The sequence below is a fragment of the Erythranthe guttata genome, chromosome 4 (assembly GCF_056151865.1).
Source record: "Erythranthe guttata isolate IM_541 chromosome 4, IM_541, whole genome shotgun sequence".
Classification (NCBI taxonomy): Eukaryota; Viridiplantae; Streptophyta; class Magnoliopsida; order Lamiales; family Phrymaceae; genus Erythranthe; species Erythranthe guttata.
In genome coordinates, this window is record NC_142536.1 from 16,284,443 (window position 1) to 16,302,160 (window position 17,718).

At 35.7% G+C, this 17,718-nt stretch overlaps 2 protein-coding genes across 2 annotated transcripts; both read left to right on the top strand.

The window, feature by feature from the left end:
• Window positions 1–548: 548 nt before the first annotated feature.
• LOC105972577 (DDT domain-containing protein DDR4) lies at window positions 549–6,402 on the top strand. The gene is made up of 12 exons (XM_088817011.1): window positions 549–1,765; window positions 1,866–1,976; window positions 2,742–2,828; window positions 2,925–2,962; window positions 3,080–3,161; window positions 3,308–3,414; window positions 3,544–3,700; window positions 4,062–4,154; window positions 4,308–4,434; window positions 5,030–5,072; window positions 5,165–5,362; window positions 5,455–6,402. Exons 1-12 carry the CDS (start codon window positions 1,217–1,219, stop codon window positions 6,173–6,175), a joined length of 2,313 nt encoding a protein of 770 aa, XP_088673137.1. The 5' UTR covers window positions 549–1,216; the 3' UTR covers window positions 6,176–6,402.
• Window positions 6,403–12,466: 6,064 nt separating this feature from the next.
• Window positions 12,467–17,718, top strand: LOC105952547 (uncharacterized). Its single transcript, XM_088817567.1, has 2 exons — window positions 12,467–13,599; window positions 13,728–17,718. The coding sequence occupies exons 1-2, from the start codon at window positions 12,467–12,469 to the stop codon at window positions 17,716–17,718; spliced, it is 5,124 nt and encodes a 1,707-aa protein (XP_088673693.1).

The following is a 17,718-nucleotide window of genomic DNA, read 5'->3' on the forward strand; positions in this document are numbered from 1 at the left end:
TTTTTTGAGGAAACCAAATTATATTATGTCAAATTGGCTAATTATGGAGGAAGTTCAGGACCTTCCATACAAACACTCTTAATTTATTTCTCCAAGAATGTGAATTCTTACTCTTTCTGACGTTCGGAGATGTTTTCCTCTGACGAAGGTATTGTTCACTTAAGGTGGAGATGATGTAATTTTGTGGTAAAAATTCCACTGAACAATGGTGAATTTTTTCTACAAATATTTTAATTAGTTTAGTGGTGGACATTTTATTCTACAAATATTTTAATTAGTTTAGTGGTGGACAGTTTATAAATTTGGACAGAATATAGGTGAAACAAGAAAAAATGGGTAAAATAAAATAAAAATTTAATTTTGGTGGTGAAGTAACATATTTTGAGGGCGAAAATAACACATCTCTATATTTATTTTATTTTCAAAGTTAATATGATAATTTTATCAATATATGGACTCAATGATGAATAACCACATTCTTAGATTCCTGCAGAATGGTAGAATTGTAATAAGTCACAATGTTGAATTGAATCAATGTTTGACTCAAGAATCCATTTGAGCAAGAAAGTAAACCCGCATACGGCGTCGTATTATAACAAACACAATCAATATATGAAATCTACCCCTCAATACCTCAGAAAACTAAAGTTTAATTCCTCAGTAATAATTTTTCAATTCTTCTTCTTCTCCAAAGTCCAAAACCACATTCAAGAAAAAAAAAAAAAAAAAAAAAACAGTCAATTAACCCCCCAAGAATTCACCCTTTTCCGGGTCGAAATTAACCACCCAAATCCTCATTATTTACCATCTCTACCAACATTAACTTCTGGGTTTTTTCTTTTTTTAATTTTTTTTAGCCTGTTCACAAAATCTACTTCTCCTCAAACATCTGACTGTTTGTCCTCTCTTTCTCTCTCCTCCTTTCCCCTTCTCTCTTTCTCTCTCTAAAGAGCCTTGACGAACTCACCACAACTCCAAAAACCCAGTTCTAATTTTTTCTTCCCAACAATGATTGTTGTGATTATCATCTAATTATTAACCCCCCCTTTTCACTTTTGTTTGCAGTTTCATAATCCTCTTCAGTATTTTATTAGTCTCTTTGCTGTTAGTATTTAGCACCCAATAATTGTGGTAGTTTTTATTTTGTTTATTAAAAAAGAAAAATAAAAATCCAAGCTTTTTTGTTCTGAACCAATAAAATTCTCGGGTTGCTTCAATGCAAGCCCTTGATCTTCCATGTAACCCTTCTCTAGACCGTACCGGGCCCGATCCCTCAACCGGGCCGGACCATTTCGGTCCGATCCACCAAAAAACCCGTGCCCAGAACACCACCAACAGTGAGAGTATCAAGAATGGTGGTGCTGCTGTTGACAACAATGGCGGTGGTGGCAGTAGTTTGGTAGTTAGGAGGGAGAGGCCGTCGAGGGCATGCACGCAGCGGGCGGCGGCCAGGCTGCAGGCCGCCGCTGCGGCGGAGGCTGCCACGGCTGAAGTGGGGAGGAAGAGGAAGAAAGCGAAGAGGCGGGATAGTTTATCGGTTAGGCCGTTGAAGGAGGATTCCGATGAGGAGGAGATGTTTCCGGTGGAGGAGGAGGAGGAGGAAGGTGGTGGTGGAGACGAGGAGAATGGTGCCTCCTCTTCGTTGCCACGGTTGCAATTCAGTAGAATGGTTACTCCGCTGGTCGGAGAGCCGGAGGATTCGCAGCTGCCGCGGTGGAATATACGGTCCATGTGGCAGTTGGCTTCTATTCTTGATTTCTTGAATGTATGTTGATCTCGAGAAAGAAAATAAAGATTTGAACTTTATTTGGTGGTTTTGAAGCTAATGTGTGTTGTTGTTTTCGTATGTGTTTGTGAATGTGTAGGTGTTTAGGCCTTTATTGAATGTTAAAGTGGAGTTTTCGGCGGAGGAGTTCGAGACGGCTTTGATTACTCCAAACAATACTCTTGCCGATATACATATCCCATTACTAAAGGTTAGTTAAGCGATTTCCTATTCAGTAAACGCTTTATTTTAAGTAATGTTTCGTATGCAAATTTGCGATTTTTGGTAATTGAGTGATCGTTGGTTTCAAGTTAGTGTAATAGTTGATGTTCGCATCGTTGATTTTCTGAAAAAAATTGGTAGTGTCTTTTCATGAGATTACCGAGTAACATTGTCTTAGGTTGTCTGATACCCGTTGCTTATATTGATATTCTGTAGTGAAGGTAAATGCAATTTGGACGAAAGTTTGGTTAATCTATCATGCAATTTGTTCGACTATAGCATAAACGAATCTGGTTTATGAAATTTAGGCATCTGCGTGAGCATCATCTTAGTGAAGTGCGGATGTTCCGTATTAATATTCACCAAGTAAAAAGTTGTTACATATGCAAATCTTTACTTGTGGTAGTCAAAGGTAGTGCCGATTTTCTCTTATGTTAATTACAAAGTGACTTACTTGGCGGGATTTAGTTGCGCATTATCTGTCGTGTAATAGAATTCCAATTTGGCTATTGTTACACTTGAAGATAACTTTCCTATATTGATATGAATCTGTATTTAAATGCCGTAAATTCTCCGTAGGGAAACTTTGTTATACGCTATCCTTAAAAAAAACGAGCCAAAAAAATAGAGACAACGAATTGATTTTGTAACATTTTTTCGCTCAACTTTTTGAAATGTTTCGTTGTAATTGATACTTGTACGGAAGATATATCGTAACCGGTAATCTTGTGTGATTTTTGTTGCATTTTTATAGGCAATTCCACCTGTCACTAGAATGGCACTTGGTCGTGCAACTTGGATAACCGTTGTATGCAGAAAATTGAGAGACTGGTGGCATTGGGTAAAATCTTATTATCGACCCTCGATTTTTTTTTTCTTAAATAATCACCGTAACAGCGCTTTTGGATTTACTTAGTTTCGTCGTGCTTTATTGCAGGTTGCGGAAGGAGATCTCCCTATAGTTGCGTCACATGGGTAAGTAAAAATATCTCCCGATCAAAATAAAAAAAATAAAAAAATAAAAAAAAAAGTGGATGCGATACACAAAGTTGTGAATGCTTACATGTCGTGTTTGGGGTTTTCTTGGTTTAGGACTGAAATCGAGGCATACAATGCACTTGATCCCGGTGTTCGTGTAGTTATTCTCAAGGCGTTGTGCGATATTCGTGTCGAGGTAACACTATTGTATTTTAGCTATATTTTCACGAATTAAATTTCTTGATTTATTATTGGATTTCTTGTCACAGTTGATAATTACCAAGTGTTTATTTAGTAATGGTAAAATTGCTATGTTTTTTTCTATGTGTATTCCTTATACAGCAAGAAGATATACGGAACTTTATCGATGACTCAATAAAACGAGGCGTTCAGCTTTCAGCATTTCGTAAGGAACGCATAGGTGGCGATTCTTACGGAATCTCATATTGGTAATTTATATATTGCTTGCAAAGATAAATCGGGTTTCGTTGTTTATGGATACTATATCTTTTCTGCGTTACGTATAGTACTTTTTTTTTAAGTTAGAAAGTTCGATTTAGATTCTTGTTATTGTTTAGGTATGAAGACGATCCAATCATTGGTCATCGACTGTACAGAGAGATCCGAAGAGTCGAGGTGAAAAAAGGAAAAGGAAGGAATATTCCGCCGATTCCCCATTCTTCTTATCAATGGGAAGCAGTCGCTACTAATTTTGACGAATTTCAAAATGTTTCTGTAAGTCTTCGTTTTTTAGCGTAAATTACAAAAACCCCCCTTGAACTTAGGCTAAATTACGAAAAACACCCCACCTATCCGTAATCCCCCCGACGTTTTGGTGTAATTTTTCACGGAATCTTTTTGATTCCAGTTAATATTTCCCGAAAAATGTCAATTCTACTTCTGCAAACGTGGCATTTTTGTATGCTACTTTTTAAAGAAAATAATTACCCTCGGAAAATAATGGCGTACTAAAAAGTTGTGAATGTGTTATTTAAGAACAAGTAAAGATTCCGTGCAAAGGCTCCCGGAGGGTAATTTATTACACTTAGCTTTTCCTTTTAATGTTCTTCTCTTAATTATTTATTTATTTATACAGGAAAAGCTCTTCTCGAGTAAAAACAGAACAGAGGTTTCAGTTGGAAAGAAATTAAAGAATATCATGCTCCCTGAAATCGAGAAAGTCCACAAGGTTAATATTTACTATTTCGTCCTTGAAAGATGATTGAATTTCATTTTTCTTTTATCTGGATATTATTTTCTGTTTTATATATTTTACGGGGATTCTGTATTTGATGATTGGTGCAAATAAGAGATATTTTTTTTAATTTATTTTGTTCTACAGAGGAAGGAGAAACTGTTGAAAAAGCAACACAGACAAGCGCTTATGCTCGATAATATGATGAATATTGACGGTCTTCCTGCTGCTGGACGATCTAGGCGTGACAGAAAACCCGTTACCTATACTTTTGGTACGCGAAATATACTTGTTTTGTTAGCTAATTTTCTCTTTTGTTATTTAATTTCATTTTTTGCGCCCGTTAGTGATTTTTGGACCTTTCGGAATAATTTGAAATAATATATGTTTGGTGAATTGTCGAATTTTCATTTATGAATAAATTGCAACTAAATTTCTATGTTCCCCAATTCCGATCTGAATATTTCGGATTTTGGACCAACATTTTTCATTCTGAATTTCAAAAATTCTGATTTCCAATTATTCTGACTCTCTTTGGAAGGGAATTGGAGTACGTATTTGATTCCGAGTTTCGATCTGATTTTGATTTTCAAAAATTGTACTCGTTATATTATTTTATAAAATGCCCAAATTGAACTTCCGAATTCCGCCGATTTCAATCCAAAAAATTCCGATTTCGTAACAATTTTTTTATAAACTTCCAGTTTCCATTTTTTCCGGAACAGAATTGGAATTAGATTTTCCCTTCCGATTTTTTTTGGCAATTTTCCGGAAGTGCTAATTCCGGCATAATCTAGGGTTGTGTTTGCATGTGATGCCTAATATTTAAATTCCAACCTTGATGTTGTTATTCTTATTCTTCTGTGCAGATGATTATGATCGGTCAATAAACGAAGCTATAAAGATCACCAAGTACGAATCTCAGAACCCACAAAATTCTACAAACTTCATATAATTTAATTACAAAACTTCTCACTTTTTTTCCTCGTTATAATATTTTTCAGGAAAAAACAGCTATCGGCAGAACCTTTCGATGGCAAAGATCCTTTCCCGAGACTAGAAGATTCTAGAAATAACGGTAAATCAGGCGGCCCTTCACAATACTCTCAAAATCTCTCATTTAGTCCACTTTCTCCCGAATCGTTTGAAGATGATGAAGAATTTTACGATGACCAAAAAGCTGACGAAGCATTGGATCGAAGGTACCCTTTTTTTTTTTTTTTTTTTTAAATTTACGCGAGTGTGCTATTATCAAAGAATAAATTTATGAAACTAGATTTATTACGATTTGTAGCAATAGACGAAGGCAGAGGCCTCAACGGTACTCGGTGAGAGAGTTTGTGGAAGCTGTATCGGATAACGAGGCAGATTTCGACAGTGATGATGATATAGTTGGGGAAGTAGTGTACGACGAAGAGTATTTAAAAAAACGGAAAGAGAGGAAGAAATTATCGAGTAGCTCAGAGGGCGAAGAAGAGTATAACTGGGATGAAGAAAATCCCGAAGAAGAAGAAGAAGAAGAAGAATATGATGATGTCATCTTAAGTACGAGCGAGGATAATAATAGCGATCAAGAGCCTCGTAAATTCAAGGCATACCCGAGGCGTAATACAAGGGAAACGAAAAAATCGAGAAAAATCGACGAGCTCCAATCGGGTCTCAGGCGAAGTCAAAGGTCAACCAAGAACCGCATCAATTATAGCCAGTTGGAAATGTCGGAATCCGATGATGTGGGGCCCACGGTGAAATCCGAGAAGTCGAATGCTGCTGCTGCTGCGTTGGAGTTCTCGAGGGGTGGTGGTAGTGAAGATTCTTACGAGAAAGCCAACGATGAGCTAATTGAGGAGCTGGATGAAAAGGAAATCGATCCGACGGAGGAGGTTGATTGCGGAGATCGAGAAGGAGTCGAAGGTGTTAAAAAGAGACGGTTGCTTGATTTAAACGAAGTTGTTCCTGGTTCTGGTTTTGACGACGGTCCCAATTCGACGAGAGATGAAGACGAAAATGACTTGTAGAGTTTTTCTCCCTCTCACCGCCAATTATCCGAGAAAATTCCCGTTGATTATTTAGTCGGTTTTTTTTTTTTTACAGTATGTATGTCTACATTGAGAAAGCAACAAAAACGAAATATGAATGAGAAACTCTTCTGGTTCAGATTTCCGGTCGTTGTACAATATACTTGTACTGATATTTGTAACGAAAGATTTCGATGTTAGATATCGGGATTCAGGACCTATTGAAATTTTCATGGCATCCTTAAATAGTACAAACATTAGACTGCTTGACCGATTTCGGCATGAGAATTCTCTGCCACGTCAGCTGGCGTTATATCAACCTCTGATCAACTCCTCAACAGATTCGAACAACCGATGAACATGCCTTCCAACTTCCAGGTAATTCTTTTCAAGTACCTTCAATGCCTCGTATTTGTCGATTCGACCCCTTCTCGTGAGAGTTGGGTCATAGCTACCACCTTCATATATATATATATATATATATATACAAATTTAGTGAATTGAGGGCAAACATTGTCAACAAAGTGTTGCTGTCGTAAAAGTGATCTATATATAATATAAAAAGAGGATCTATACCCTCAATGATTGACATGTGGCAAATGGTGATGTCATTTGTCAAAATTGCTTAGTTGGAGTTCAATTGATGAGGTGGATTCTTCAATTGATTAGGTGGCATTTTTATTTATGGATGTTTTTAAGTTTTTTCCTATTTTACATTTACACAATCATTAAATAATTACAACATGTATATATATTATTTCCAAAGTTAATATTTTATAAATTCGAAATAAAAAAATATTATTTATATTTTCAGTATTTCAAAATATATTTATTGAAAAAAAATTCATGCAACTCAATTTTTTTACGAATATTCAAATATTTTTCATAAAAAAAATATTTTTTTAAATACTAAAATATTAAAATAAAGGAATATGTTGTTGTTGTTGTTTTTTTTTTTTTAAATTTTTAATATTTTAGAATATTCGAATATCCATTCCATTAAAAATAATAATAAAACAATGTTTTATTTTTTAATTGAACTATTTAATAAATATACAATATTTTTTGTATATAATTTTTATTACACCATATTTCAAATTAAAAATAATTATTCTATTTAATAAATATGCAATATTTTGAAATTTGAAAATTTAATAATTTAAATGCAGTATATTTTAACAATTTAAAGCATATTTGTTGTTTTCTAAATGTTTTGTGATCTCCAGCCCGCAATTGTTAGGACAAGAAATTGTTTTCTAAATGCAGTAGTTTTAAAGTATATTTCGAAAACACTATTTATTATATATTATGTTTCGAACTATAAACCGGATTATGCATTATATTTGTCAATTACTATTTCAAATAAAATATCAAATCACCAATACAAAGGAATCTTTAATATTGCAAGATTTCTTCTTAAAAGATTGATTTAATTTACACTTTAATTCAAAATTGAATGGTAAAAAATAAAATCGTATCTTCATATTTAATGTTTTTATATTGCAAGATTTTTTTCCACAAGTTATTATTTTATTTTTTTGGGTTGTTTCCTTTATTTGTTTGATTTGATTTGATTTACTAATATATAAATCTTTTGAATTTTTAAATTTTCCATATAATTAAGTTCATTTTCAATACTATATAAATCCCTCAATGTTGATTTCATTTTTATCTACCACCATTCGATTACAAAGTGCACAATGTTCGTATTATACATTTTTTTATAATAATTTTTATATATGCATATTAGTACTATTTGTATTTTTCTCTTTTGGGTTTTAATTTTAATATACATTTTTAATTGTTTTCATGCAGTTTATTAAATAAAGTCGTTCGTACTTAATTATGAAGATCAAAAACATTTTTTGCGCTCATTTCAAACAATGTGTTCTTTGCAACGCGTATTTTGATCCTAATTTCGATCCATGTATGTGCGTCTCATGTAGGGAATCAATCAAAGTCGTTCCACGCTCTGGATCTTGCATTGTATGTTCCTTGAAAATATAGTATTTTTATAATAAAAAATTTACATTAACATCATTCCATGTATTTTGATATCATATTAATTTTCATTTATTTTAATTCTTGCAAACATAGTATATTTATAGACTTAAATGTTTAAACCGAATTGAAAAATTTAATTTTTATATATTATGAAATTTATATTTTTATTATTAAAATACAAAAACAAATGTATGTATATTTCATATATTTTGATTTTTTTCTAAAATTTGGATATGCATTTATTATATAAATCATTTCTCTATAATATGTATATTATATACCATAATATCATAAGTTTTTATCATTTCAATATATGATAATATCATAACAGGTTGAGTTTATTGCGAGATTTTTTGATAATATATACGAATTGCATAATATAAACTATGCATGGTTTTCATATTTTGCATGATATCTATTAGTATGTCTGAGTCATTTCCATATTTTATAATATATATATTGTACACGTTTCTTTCATTTAATGTTTCATGAATTATTTAATTAATAAAACTAATTTCTTTTATTCTAATTTGTTTTTTAATTTCTGATCTAATTAGTTCTATTAATATTTTTTCAAGTCTTCCAATGTTTTAGAATGAAAATAATTCGTGTAATAAATTAAAATCACGAAAAAATTCAAAATCCGAAAGTAAATTAGAAATTTGAAATTGCATATTAAAATTAATATCATCTAATAATTATTGTAATGCAATAATTATTTAAATATACATACTATTAATTTTCTTTTATTTAATTTCTGATAAAATTAGTTCTACTACTATCTTATGCATTTTTATATTTTAATGTAACAAATTAATCAATTATCCGGATTTCAAATTTTATAAAATTTGAATATTTAAGTTTTCCTTTTAATATGTTGCCAAAATACTCTCCCAATTTAGACTTTGAATGATTACTTATTTATGATGATTTCTTTTAGTTGTCCAATTTTGGTAACTTTTTTTTTCATCAATGGCATATGGGGCATGTGTATATTCAGTTATGGTATCCGATTTTGATTTGAGTTGAGTTTTGGAACCAATATGATATATGTATATTCAGTTATGTATTGTATGTAATGATTTTGTTAATATTCCATTACTAAAATCCGAAATGTGAGGACTTTTGATCATATTTTTTTATTACTTTTTCGTTTCACCTTTATTGCCGCCCATGACCAATTAATTTGAAATTTGAATTCATAAAATTTCCTAAACGATATATCATAATCAAAACTATATAATCCCCCATTCATTTTATTCACACTACCCCAACCCTTTTCTACACATAGTATAATGTACATTACATTGAATTTGATTTTTTTTTTTGTTTATATTTTTTGTGCATTTTTATTCTCTTATTTTTTGTTGGTATTTATATGTTTATGTTTTCGTAATTTTTTATATATATTTTTAACTCCATTTGGTATTTCTATTTAGTTAAATAATAACATGTTATATGTTTTATGTTTTTCTTGCAGAGTATTTTCACGAATCCAACTTCGATCATACATAATTCATCGAAACGGGTTTGCTTACATTTTTTATTTACAATTATTTATTTTATCATTCAATAATTTTTATAATACGAATATTTTATTATATAGTTTTCTATAATTTTTTTTAATTTTCTATTTATTTATTTGTATCATTAACACAATTTGATATATGATTTTTTTTTTTGTTATACAGAAGTGACAAAATTTAGCCACTTAGTTGAGGCCAAATCATGTGCACTTGTGCAACTATTGAAAAATAGGCAAAAATATATAGTGGAATTACCCAGTTACGTTGTTTGAGTGTAAAATACAAAGCATACAGGTACATATACAAATTCACGGAATAAATGAGACTATAAAGAAATTAGAAATGCAAAATGGGATTCAAGGAAGTTTGACTGCAACATTATAGTTGTATGAAGTATGAACGCCATTGGCCCATTCTTTAATTTTGCAAAGCTACTATTAGGCTTTTCTTCCCATTTTTTTAGTAGGTTACAAAATTTTATATAAGTGTTTGCCGCACTTTGATTATTCATGGTAAATAGTTTTAAGATTATATATTATTCCAATCGATTAAGACAAGTGTTTCGTATATACATCAATTTTTTTGTCTACATGATTCAATTTTAAAGAATCTATCACATTAAATGCTATATTATATTATAAAATTTGTTAGTATCTTTATTCACTTAATAATGTTTCGATGAGAATTACTATTTACTTACATTCGTTTGACATTCACTCGTCATTATCTACTTTATGTTTCCTTTATTTTTGTCATGTTTGTTATCAATATATTCCAATCAACTTACATATTAATTTATTTTAACTTTGTCAAAAATATTGATATGAATTTGATATATTCAAATCTTATTTTCAAAACTATACGAGTTTTTTTAAATTTTTTATTTCCTCAAATTATATTCTTTAATTACCTTAAATGGATAGATTATTTTAATATGTCCTCCCAATCTTATATATTTATTTGAACTTATGAATATCAAGTTTTAATTAGTTGACTTGATAAATTATATAAATACGCAAAAAAAAAAAAATCATTGATTATAATTAGAAGTGTTTTAATCTTGCCTTCATGATCCGAATAGCATAATGTGTTTTGGTATAAATAAAAAGCATGAGTTTATTTAATAAGCTAATTTTTCAAATAAGCATGTGACATCATCAAACAACAATCATTACCTTTTGTATTACTCTCCTCATAAAAGGAAAAGAAATGCTAAATATAAAATAGCGTTTTATATTCATATTCTAAGAAAGGAAATTAGATTAATTGAGATTTTAAATATTATAATTTTTTTGATAAATGATCTTTTATTATAAAATTATTGTAGGCATGATAAATAATGAATTGCAATACAATGCTACGTTCGAGAAATTTAATTTGCATATAACCAAAAAGGACAATAGGCATGATTTATATTATACTAATCTATATAAAATATTTTAAAAAAAATATTGCCTTAACAAATGACATGTGTCAAGATGCTTATGTCAAACTTTGAAATCGCTTAGTTGAACTAAATTGCTTATGCATTTTACTCAATTGATTATTTGTCAGCTTTTATTTTTGTATAATTAAATTGTTTCCTACTTAACTTTTGTATATGCATATTCTTTTATGAATTTTATATTTTATAAATTCAAAAAATATTATCTTATTTAATTTAATGTTCCGAGAAACGTAATTTTTAATGTCTTTTTTTTTGTATTATTTTTTAATTTAAATATTTACGTTAATAAAATTTTAATTGAGACATACATTTGAATCATTTATGTCCAATTATATAACAATATATATTTTTTAGGTAAATTTATACTCCTTCCATTCAGAGTTAATGCTTTTAGGAAAATCGATTTGCTATTGCCGCCCAATTGAAATTTTTGAATTTTGAAATCTTATATTTTCTACCATTTACATGTACTACATGCACACTTTATGGTAGTCCTTAAGTATTTTGGTTTGTTTAATAATAAAGTATGAGTATGATTATAAGTATTATTTTGAGTACGAATATAAGGATTAGTATCAGTATCAGTATTAGTATCGGTACCGGTATCGGTATCGGTATCGGTATCGGTATCGGTAACGGTATCGGTATCAGCATTAGCATTATTTTTATCATTATCATTAGCATTAGCATTAACATTAGTATCAGTATTAGTATTAGTATTAGTATTATGATTAATGTTAGTATCAGTATTCACATTCGTATTAGTATTAGTATTAGTATTAATATTAGTGAATATAATATGTATCAATATCAGTATCACTATTATCGTTATTAATATACTATTAGTATTAGTATTAGTATTAATTAGCATTAGTATTAGCATTAGCATTTGTATTAGTATTAGTATTAGTAGTAGTATTAGTATTAGATAAAATTTCCCTGATGGGAGCGTATTTCTCCGTCTTAGGAGGCCGTTGATTTTTTTTTCTTCTTTTCTCCCTTGTGTTGTCTTTCTTTTCGCTATTGATATTAATCCCGTTGTATTTGTCGTGCAGATTCAATCGTGACGATTGTCTTCTGTCGTTGGCGGCTCGTGCTATTTCGTTAAATATAGGGTTGCCGGATAAATTAGGGTTTTCTCTAGGGCTTCAAAAGTTTTGTCTGTTTCTTTTATTATCTATATTTTTATTCACTCCTTTACTCTGGTTCCATTAACTTGTGCGATTTGAGCCCTCGTTTTCTTTCGTGTCGCCATAGGTTTGCCTTACCGACACTCCTCTAGTTCATTTAAGATCTGATCTCATCTCTGTTGCCATGGAAGGGATTATCAAGGACATGGTGGCAGTGGTAAATCTCAAAGGGCGCGAGACGGAGGAGGTAGAAATCGGGCAGGATAATGCGGCGGCAGATTCTGCGGCTATGCCGCTAACCCTAGTTGGTCGGGTCGTTACAAACAGAGAGATCTCAGGACACACCATCAAGTCCAATATCATCCGTCTCTTGAATCCGGGCAGGGGCTGCGAAGTTAGCCCGCTTGGCGGGAATCGTTTCACAATATCGTTTCACCACAAGGTGGATCTGCAACATGCCAAGGGAGGCAGCCCATGGCTACTTGATCGGAATGCCGTAATATTCTCTGATCTTTTACCGTCGTCGGATCCGAAAACAATTGAATTAAACGCTATGCCGATCGTGGTCAGACTCCATAATCTTCCGATTGGGCAACGAACCGAGGCTAGTGGTAGAACTATTGGATCAAAAATTGGGGAAGTGGAAGAGGTGTTTCTGAGTAAAGGGGGTCACTTTTCTGATTACTTGAGAGTCAAGGTACTCCTCGACGTGAACGAAAGCATTCCACGAGGGGTGTTCGTGCATACAGGAGCGGGGATAAAACAGTGGATTTTTTTTACTTATGAGCGCATGCCCAACTTGTGTTTTCTTTGCGGAATCATTGGCCATAATGAAAATAAATGTGAACTCCGATACAATGAGAACTTCGTTGAACCAGAGGGCAAGTACGAGTATGGAAATTGGCTTCGGGCGGCGATGGGAAGGGATGAATTCAACTCGGGGCTCCCATTGGGAGTGGTGAATACCAACCGCAACTGGTCAACGGAGCGTTACTCGGCTTCGGCAAGGACAGAGGGAGAGAATAGTACTGGTGGGGGGCATAATTGTGGGATTCGGGGGCTGGTTCGGGAAGGATTAGGAAAGGAGAATTATCGGCCAGGCTTGGCGGACCTACAACTGGTGAATACTCCGGTGACCGAACAGAGGCCGATATACGCGATTAAAACAATTAATGGGAGGAAGAAGGCGGCTCCATCTCGGGGAAAGAAGAATAAAGCTGACTCTAATGAGGATATGGAGGTGAACAGGGATCCCAAAAAACCATGCTTGATCTTAATGGACGAGGACATTATCTCAACGGCGGAGGCTGCGGAGCAGTCCCGCCGACAACAATGAATTGTCTATTTTGGAATTGTCAAGGGCTTGGGGGTCCTTTGACAATTCATACACTCGGAGAGATTCTCCGAGTTCACAACCCTCAGGTGGTGTTTCTCTCCTAAACCAGAGCGACACCACAGTTGATTGATAGGTTAAAACAACGGTGGAATCTATTTGGGTTTGCTGGCGATCGTACGACCAATGGTGGGGGGTTAGCATTACTCTGGAGCAAAGATGTGGCAGTTGATTTGAGAGCCTATTCGCAGAATTTCATTGACGTGACGGTGGAATGCCTTGTGAGTTTTCAAAAATGGCGGCTAACCGGCTTCTATGGTTTTCCGGAGAAGCAACGCAAACGTCTGTCGTGGGAACTTCTTCGCACACTGGGAGGGCAAAACCAGTTACCATGGATTGTGGGGGGTGATTTTAACGAGATTCTTCATGCATCCGAGAAGATGGGAGGACCAGCTCGTGAGCCTCATTCCATGGAGATTTTTAGGGAATCTCTTGACGACTGCGGGCTGTCGGACATTGGATGGGAGGGCAAACAATTTACCTGGACCAACAATCGCGAACATCCGCATACTGTTCGGAGCCGTCTGGATAGGGTTTGTGTGAACGAGTCGTGGGCGGGTCTTTTTCCCCATGCAGTGGTCCGACATCTTGATCACACTGGATCAGACCACTCACCAATCTTATTGATTCCACAAGGGATGGAGCCTAGAACAAGACCTATGAGGAAGAGGCCCTTCCGTTTCGAGGCAATGTGGGCAAGTAGGAGTGACTGCGAGAAGATTGTTCAGCGAGCGTGGGAATCGGGGCATGGGTTAGATGAGGTGTCGACGCTATTGCAGCGTACTACGGATTGTAGGATGGCTTTGATGCAATGGAGCAAAGCTGTGGTCAAGGCTCCCGACAAAGAGATTCAAGAAATCACCCAAAGAATTAATGAATTGCGTGACATGCGACAAACGACGACTACTAGGGCTGAATATCGCGAACTTCAAGGTCAGTTGGAGAAATTGATGGGGGACCGTGACATGTACTGGAGGAAAAGAAGTAAGGCTCAGTGGATGAGAGACGGGGATAGAAATACTAAATTTTTCCACGCCCGAGCGACGAGCAGGAAAAAACAAAATCGGGTGGACAAGATCCGCGACCAGTTCGGTAATTGGCAGAGTTCTGAGGCAGGAATTGAGAGGGTTATTCAGCAATATTTTGACCATATTTTCAGCTCTTCTAATCCGTCGGAACTAGAGATGGATGAGATCTTAAATGAATTTGAGCCAAGAGTGGGGAGCGAGGCGAACCAAAGGCTGTCTCTGCCATTTACGGCGTTGGAGGTAACTTTAGCTCTTTCACAAATGTCTCCCCTTAAATCCCCTGGTCCGGATGGTCTTCCGGTTTTCTTTTTTAACAAATATTGGAAAATTATTGGTTCTAATGTTACCTCCTGTGTTTTGAACCTTTTGAATAATCGGCACCTTCCCAATAGTCTTAATTTCACTTTCATTGTGCTAATCCCAAAAAAATTGAAACCTGAGCGTATTACTGAGTATCGACCTATTAGTCTTTGTAATGTGATCTATAAGATTGGGTCTAAAATGATTGCTAATAGACTTAAACCGCTTTTGAATTCTATCATCTCACCCACCCAATCGGCATTTGTACCGAACCGTCTTATCACGGACAATATTCTGGTTGCCTACGAAGTGAATCATTTTATCCGAACATGCCCTAATCGAACGAATAAGCATATGGCCGTTAAACTTGACATTAGCAAGGCTTACGATCGAGTTGAATGGACTTTTCTTCGGAAGATCCTTACCAAAATCGGTTTCTTGCCTAATTTTATAGATCTTATTTTGCTTTGTGTATCAACTGTCTCCTACTCATTTTTATTCAATGGTTCGCAATTTGGTTATGTCTCCCCTTCTCGGGGATTACGGCAGGGTGATCCTCTTTCGCCCTATCTCTTTTTATTTTGTGCAGAGGTGCTCATCTTTATGATACAGGAGGAGATAGCAAGGGGCGAACTTCATGGAGTTAAGGTGGCCCCGATGGCACCGGTTATCACCAACTTATGCTTTGCAGATGATACTCTTATCTTCTGCCGAGCATCGGAAGGAGATGCCGAAAGTTTGAAGAGTGTGCTCAGGCGCTTCGCTGCGATATCCGGGCTTGAAATTAACCAAGAGAAGACACACATGAATTTTAGCCAACAAACCCCGTTGGAGCAAAGGGATCGTATTCAGCAGATTCTAGGATTCCAGGTAATTGACAGGCACGACAAATATTTGGGTATGCCCGCTTCGATGGGGCGAACCCGGAAGGAGGTTTTTGCATATCTTCGGGAACGACTTTGGAGCCGAATTAAAGGTTGGGGGGAAAAACACTTATCGCAGGCCGGCAAAGAGATACTCATTAAAGCGGTGTTGCAAGCAATTCCGGCGTTCATCATGAGCTGCTTTATGCTTCCGGCAGGTCTCTTATCAGACCTTGAGGCGGCCATTAGAAGATTCTGGTGGGGTAATGGAGTGGAAAAGAGGATGAATTGGATTGCATGGGACAAAATGTGCCGCAGCAAGAGGGACGGGGGGATGGGATTTCGGGATTTGAAACGGTTTAACTTAGCGATGCTATCAAAACAACTTTGGAGAATTCTCACATCTCCAAACTCTCTACTGTCACAAATACTCAAGGCTCGTTATTTTCCCCAATCGGATATTTTTCGCGCTACACTGGGTTCCAGGCCTTCGGCGACTTGGCGGAGCTTCTTGCTTGCTCGTGATGGTTTTATTCAGGGACTTCGTCGGAAGATTGGCAACGGACGGGATACCTCTATTTGGGGGGAGGCATGGCTCAGAGAGGATGGTAACTCGCGAATCATTACCAAACGGCCGATGACGACACCTTTTCCAGATCGGGTCTGGGATTTGCTGGACCATACTACCATGCAGTGGAATGTGGGGTTGATTATGCAGACTTTCTGGCTCATTGACCATGAAAGAATTCTCTCTACTCCGGTGGGCTGTCCTTCGGCGAGCGATAGGTGGGTCTGGAAGTTCTCCCATAATGGGCGATTCTCGGTGAGGTCGTGCTACTTTATGTTGCTAAACTCGGGGTTTGGGATGAGAGAAGGAATTCAGGGCAGCGGCGGGGGCAGTGGGGACAATCCTGGAAGGCGGTGGAAACTCCTTTGGGAACTTCGAATCCCACCAAAGGTGCGGGTGTTTTGGTGGCGAGCATGCTCCGATATTATTCCAACTGCAGCTACGTTATTCAGACGGAGGATCGCATCGTCGCCGTCTTGTTTCCGTTGCGGGGAACGGGTGGAAACACTCATACATGCGGTACATGGGTGTACGGGAAATCGGCAGGTTTGGAGTGGAGATGTATTTAAATTACGCCCGATCGCGGACTCTTGCTCGACATGGCAATGGTTCAATCATTTGAGTGAGATGCTAGGAAGGGACAAACTGGAGATGGCTACCATTGTTACGTGGAAACTTTGGGAAATTCGCAATCGGAAATTACATGGTGAGTTAACTATTGATTTTTCGGAGGTGCTGAGTTGGTGCGACAATTTCTTGGCGGTGTATCGGCAACAATTACAACCTTCTCCCCCGTCAAGTCGTGTAGAACGTACGGAGGTTTGGATTCCACCGCCACCAGACTCACATAAGGTAAATTTCGATGCGGCCTTTCCGGTAGGTTCGGACTTTTATCGCATTGCTGCTGTGGCTCGTGACTCTCAAGGAATGTGCATTAAATGGATGACAAAGCGCATTAGGGGTAGACCTAGCGTGGCCGATGGTGAGGCGCACGCAGCCATGCTTGCGGCAGAATTGGCAGCACGGCACACATGGCGCTCGGTCATCTTGGAAGGGGACTGCAAGACGATCATTGACGCAGCTAACGAGGGCGACTTCCACACATATTCCTTCGGCGCCTACTTGGAAGGAATCTTCAATCTGTTAACATCTGTTTCGCATTTAAAATTTCAATTTGTTCGACGTTCTTGTAACCGTCTAGCTCATTATTTAGCTTCCTTTGATTCTTCTGACTGTTGTGAGGGTGACTCTTTACCTCCGCATTTAGCCGATTTGGCATATTGA

Bases quoted from the DNA above. Each gene is read 5' to 3' on its own strand.
- LOC105972577 (XM_088817011.1), top strand. From the start codon at position 1,217: ATGCAAGCCCTTGATCTTCCATGTAACCCTTCTCTAGACCGTACCGGG. The intron at 2,829-2,924 runs GTAAAATCTTAT...GCTTTATTGCAG, and splicing joins TGAGAGACTGGTGGCATTGG to GTTGCGGAAGGAGATCTCCC. The intron at 4,435-5,029 runs GTACGCGAAATA...TCTTCTGTGCAG, and splicing joins ACCCGTTACCTATACTTTTG to ATGATTATGATCGGTCAATA.
- LOC105952547 (XM_088817567.1), top strand. From the start codon at position 12,467: ATGGAAGGGATTATCAAGGACATGGTGGCAGTGGTAAATCTCAAAGGG. The intron at 13,600-13,727 runs GTCCCGCCGACA...CTCCTAAACCAG, and splicing joins ACGGCGGAGGCTGCGGAGCA to AGCGACACCACAGTTGATTG.